Raw genomic sequence first — 6000 nt, 5'->3', positions numbered from 1 at the left:
GAGAAAATATACACATAAAAACACATAGTAACCACTTCAGTAGCCAGCTTGACTAGAATGAATGACTGAAATGATGAACTAGTGATGAATTAGTGTATGTGTTGTTCCCACTTACTCCCAACTCAGAATAAAATATTTCCTAGCCTCAGTGTAAGTCTGCTGTCTGCTTTGGTCTTAATTATCTCATGGCAGTAAAGGTATGCTGGTCACCCCCTCCATCCCTCTCACACTGTCCGCTCTAAACCCCGCCCTTTATCTACGCATTACAGGAAGCCCCTCCCCTTTCCCTTTCTGCACTAATTCACTAAACTTTTTCTTTCCTCTCGAGCCAGCGCTGCAATTTTCCCCCATTCAGCCTCCGCAGCGTATCCCGTTACAAAACTCGGATTCCGGGCTGGACAGCCTCATCGCACTCCGACAGTTATAAGGTAATTCTCTTAAAGATTTTGTAAGCAAAAATTTGCATTTTGTTCTAAAAGGTAGACATTGCACTTAAACTTGTAATGAATAGTAACGTTAGTAGAGTGGAGAAAAAAGTTATAACGACCCATGAGTTCATTCAGGAATTCCATGAAAGTTAGGTTTATTCATTCGATCGGATTTACATTTTGCTTGATGCACAACAAGTTTCATATTTCCATATATTCTCTAAGCGAAAAAAAGGTGATGGTTAATGCTGATTAATAAAATTCCACCAGTTATTTGGTTTAATAATGTTTGCAGAAATATGTTCTGACTATGCTGTGTCTATATCTAGCTAGTGCTTAATTATTATTTTTTTTGTTTTGCTGATCTGAGATTTTTCTTGTGTGCTTTTCAAAACTTTTTTGGTTCGTCCCCAAGCCAAACCTTGCAGCTCGCGCGCCATTATATTTATCGCGATAATTAAACAATATCGCGCGTGCACACTGGAAACCGGAAGCGTTTATGATCGCACCCATAATTGTCTAATTAGCGTTTATTGGAGTGGTGTCCTTAATTGTTTTTTTTTGTGTGTGTGTGTGTGTGTCTGAAACAATAAAGTATCTGCTCAACACCATTTGCCTCAGTTTTGCATTTAGACACTGTGTGTAGTGTGGACAGTACATGTAGATTTATAAAGACTACACTACACACTGTATAATAAAGTCTGCAGGTTATCAGAGAGAGGGTTTGTATACCAGGGGGTTAGTTCAGCTTAATTTAAAGCCAGCCTTTCAGGTTTTAAAGAGATATATTACTTTCTTTAGTGGAGTACAAATATATCCTGCTGAAAAGAAAATACCCAGTCCCTGTACCCAGTTGTTTCACAACCCCCTTGGAGTTAAAACCCATTTCTACCAGTTATAAATCTTCTGAGGCCCATTATTTAACCTGAACTCTTTCTTTAATGAGAGGACTGAGCAGTTGGCTACTATTCAAGACTATACTGCACTAATGCGGTCGATGTAGACTTGTAAAACCGCACATGCTGGTATGTAATTCACCATCGCTTTGCTCATGAAAGCTCTGATCGAGTGGGCATAATGGGCTATTGGATGGTATAAAGATCAACTATGGGTTTTTTAAGTTTCTGCTTTCCAGTGGGACTCATTTCTTCCAACCAGAAGTCACTTATATAGATATTAAGGGTGTGATTTGTTAGAACTTTGTTTCGTACTTAATTGATATTTATTTGGATTGATTCGGCTTGATTTAGATTTGAAATCTGAGATTTGATTCAGTTGCTCAATCTAATTTAAAAGGGAATTTTTGTCTCTGAAATTCTGTGAGATCGTTTTAACATTTGTGTGTGGCCATGTATTTTGTTTCTCCCTGGTGACCGACAGATTTCTTTTTACAGAGTCTGCATAAATCTATTTCCCATGTACAGGTTAAAATGTATGCCTAAAATACAGCCAAGCAGATCATTTGTAGTTTCAGACAAATAAATCCATTACCCTCACTGACCTTACTATTGGTGTGTTCATAAATGCTTACGGTTTGGCGTTCCATCGTGGGTGTGTGAGCTGTTTAAATATCAAGATAAAAGTGAAGGTGCTTGAGCCATGGGGATTGCTTTGGTCACAAACCAAAAAAGCCAAAAACAACTCACAGGAAAAATCTAAGATGAGCATTGAACCCTTTTGTAGATGATTAATATGCTGTCAAATTAAAGTGGATGTGGATGTTGGAGGACTGAGCTACGCCATGCTTCCAGCAGAACTGACATCTTCTCTTCAAGCAGCACACCTGCGTCCAGAATAAACACATACCGTGTCACTTAGCCAAGAGCAGAAGCCACGTTTTATCAGAGCTAAATTTGGAAAACAATATATTCCTTGAGTAAGAGTAAAGCAATAAAGGTCACATGATATTGCATATTTGAGTGAAGACTGTTTGTGTTAGTATACTAGGGTTTGTCTTCAAGTAATTTCCGACCTAGTTGTTGAACTATGAGAGACACAACAACCAATACATAATCAAATACAGCTCAAGGTCAAGGCAGTATATAGTCTGTACTTATTTACTCTCTTCCCCTCTCTGAACCCCCAGCTCTCACCCTGGAGTGAAAGTGGACAGGACAAGTGGAGCTCAGAGGTGTCTAGGTGATCAGAGTGAGTGTTAAGTGCGAGGACTTGGGGAGCAGCACGGTGTGGGCTGATGGGGGCTTGGACTGTGGCCAGGGTGGTGCTGGGATGGGCTGCCGTTTGCTGGGCGTCTCTCCAGACGGTGCAGGCTCAGGGAGATGGAGGCCTGCAGGCGAGCCTATTTAATGGAAAGCCAGAGGGGGAGGTCCAGCAGAGGGTGCGCCGGAGAGGACAGGACACCCTCAGGGGGTAAGAGGCTTGTTCACTACCATTTTCCCACCAATATGGTACTGGAGCTTGTTTAATGAACCTCCAGATATTTTTAGGAATTGGCCAATGTTTCCAGTGGAACACTATATTAAAGCAAAAATAGGTGTTAATTGAGGTGTTTACTAGTGAATAGCATAATAAAGACTATGGAAAGATTTGAACATAATTAATAGGTTAACCATAATTTGTAGCTAATAATGGCTTTGGAAACATGTTATACCATCCAAGTACCATCCTTTGTTAGAAATATTGTTTCCTTATGGCTTCTTTGGATATTTTTTAGCAGATGTTTGGAAGAGTTTTTAATAGAGCTATACATAGATTCATTAAGATTCCCTCAGGGGTGCATTAATGGACTATTTTGATTTTTTAGATTTTCATTTAACATTGTCTTCTAAGAAGGTCCAATAATGTCATCATTATACAATAACTACATACATTATTTTCATGTTTTAACATATTCTGTTTGTGTTCTGTTAGCATTAGCAAAGTAGCTGCTAGTCAGTTTGTTGCAATTGGCAAAGGGCTGTTCCCTCCTTGGGCCATTGCTTCTTGGTTGTAGTATTCAGTTTCACAGATTTGATAATCACAGATGATAATCCTAAAACCCATGTGGAATTGCTATGATATTATGACCCAGTTCTTGATTCCAGACCTGCAATGTTATAATGGAACTAAACAAGGTTATGGAAGTAAACAAAACTGCACATTTGCCCTGGAAATGTCCGGTACTTTTTTTTTTCAGGTCAGGCACTATGAGGGAGACAGCATTAGCACCGTAGCATTGCAAAAAGCCTTTTTCTAATCACAGTGTAAATCAGGACACAGAATCTCAGGTACATATATCAATGTGTAGGAAAAAGGCAAGCACAGCATATGCTCATTCTTCAAGTGGTTGAAGTTGTGAAATCACTGTTGATAGGCAACTGGGAAACATTGGCACTGAGGATAAACAAGCTAATCCCTAAGGGATATCTATTTAGCTTGACTGTAGTCTTAACATCTCTTGTAATTGCAATGTAAAGACATAACAATAAAAATGCTTTCAGGAATATCAAGATTTTTCTTATACATTTTTGTATAGTAAACTTATTAAACTTAGCATTGCCTGCTAATAGAACTACAGTATCTACGGTATGAGAAAGGTTGCAGAAGCACTGTTGCTAGGCAACTGAAAATATGGGTAGTAATTATAAACTTTGGTAATATGAATGACCAAATGTAACATTTCTTAAAGCTAAACCATGGCAATAAAGTCTTTTATAAGACTTTTTAACAGAGGAAATGAGATTTATCTCAGATATGTTGGAAACTTTCATCATATGACTAAAACGAAGCTTTAATTACATTTAGCATTGTCTGCCAACTGAACAGCCACATTGAGAAACATCAGCATCGGTTGTGAGAGCACTGTTGCTTAGCAACTGGGAAACATGGACACTGTGCATAAGCACAGAGGGTAGCAATTTATCTAGCATGAATATATCAATGAAGTCGTTTATGCTGACAATAGACAGACAAATTGAACATGATATTGAGACAAACAGCAACATTTACCTCAGATATGTTAGCAAATGTGTGGAAAAAAAGAGACTGTATGACTGAAATGAAACTTAATGGCACTTAGCTTTGAATGCTTACTGAACTATTGAGATGCATCAAGCATCAGTTGTGAGTGCATTGCTGAGCCTGAAACTATACATAAATAAGAAGCGTTAAAGACAAAAGTGGGTTGCTCATGTGAAATTTTCTTGTAGGTATTGTGAACAAACAACTGCCCAGTGCACGTAGGACAATCTTTATTTAAAAAATCTGGAAAATAACTGTATTGCCATTTGGTTAAGAATAAGCATGTGCTCATTTGCTTTCCAATGCTGATCACTGGATTAAAGGCATACTAAAACTAAGGATGAAGAATGAACATTTAAAGAGGCACATATAGGTGATGTGTAAGTGAAATATAGGTATAGGTGTAGATATAGGTGAAAATTGTCAGGTTATGTGACCTGCCAATTTTCGGAAACAGTAAATGTAATAGGAAATAATGGATGCTGGTGACATGGGCATTTCCTTTCTTACTTAGTTACTTTGAATAAATGCTACACATTTGACTAGTAGGATCATTTCACAGTGGTTTTCTTTCAAAAGCTATTGTAAATACACTGTCACTTAACATGAAGCTTTGGATGATGAAGGTAGCTTTAAAGACATTTTTTGCAGTTTGCCGCTCAGTGTTTTTGGGACAGACTTGTGAGCCCACAGAACCGTGTGGATTTCAGTATATTTAAAAAATTTTTTGCAACAACAAATGATGTTTTGTTCTCCGTGGTCTCAAATGTCAGGATCAGTTATTCCATTCAGCCTCTCATCTGTCTTTGCTTATTTACTCCCCCACAAGCTGCCACAGGAAATGAGGTATCCCCATCACTTGAGAGCTGTTACAAAGGACATTTGTTTCCAGGCTGCAGGTGACAACAAGGCAGAAAGCACTGTTAACAGAAATACATCACCATTATACTGAATCATCTGTAATTACATTAAGCAGGACCTTGCATTGCCCACAAAGAACTGATTTTTCAAAAAATGTCTGTGAGTCAGTCATCCAGGCCTAAATAAATACTTTTGGCTTGAGTGTCTAAATTCTCCTGGCTCTGTTTCTCTTTCTGTACAAGAAATCATGACAGAATTTAATAACAACATGTGTAGTGGAACCTTTTTGTCTCTGCACGCAAAAGCCTGGAAAGCATAGGCCCTCCAGATGGTTAGATCTATTGGCCAGTTTTCCCACCATTAGTTTTTATGAATAATCTATTCAGTGAGGCAGAACCTTGTGTTGTACTGATTTGTGCTGCATAATTTAGAAAACACAAACACATGCAAATGCCGATATGCTCAGCGGGACTGTGAACTTGCACAACTTCCTGATTCCTGTTCTTATCTCAACAATTCCCTTGTGACTTACCCTAAACAAATGTGTTTTTGAAGAGTGGGTTTCATTACAACACTGAGTAAACCTGGTTGGATGTTAAAATAACTGTTTCTTGAATTTTTTTTACATAGTGGTAGTGTATTTCATGTTGCAGTTCTAACTTCAGTAAAACTGACATTTTCACATATCATGATGTGATATTTTTGTCATATTGCCCATGCTACAAGACTGCCATTTTGTTTGTGTTGGCTA

The 6000-nt window shown here is 38.2% G+C and overlaps 1 protein-coding gene across 1 annotated transcript in view; it reads left to right on the top strand.

Moving 5' to 3' along the window:
* The first annotated feature begins 297 nt into the window (after nucleotides 1–297).
* fbn2b (fibrillin 2b) overlaps nucleotides 298–6000 on the top strand; it is a 69270-nt gene continuing 63567 nt past the window's right edge. Inside the window, exons 1-2 of the mRNA XM_058400433.1 lie at nucleotides 298–428; nucleotides 2515–2798. Coding sequence (XP_058256416.1) covers nucleotides 2623–2798 — 176 coding nt within the window. The 5' untranslated portion in view covers nucleotides 298–428; nucleotides 2515–2622. The remainder of the gene's footprint in view (nucleotides 429–2514; nucleotides 2799–6000) is intronic.

The sequence above is a fragment of the Hemibagrus wyckioides genome, linkage group LG10 (assembly GCF_019097595.1).
Source record: "Hemibagrus wyckioides isolate EC202008001 linkage group LG10, SWU_Hwy_1.0, whole genome shotgun sequence".
Classification (NCBI taxonomy): Eukaryota; Metazoa; Chordata; class Actinopteri; order Siluriformes; family Bagridae; genus Hemibagrus; species Hemibagrus wyckioides.
This window is presented reverse-complemented; position numbering and strand designations above follow the sequence as displayed.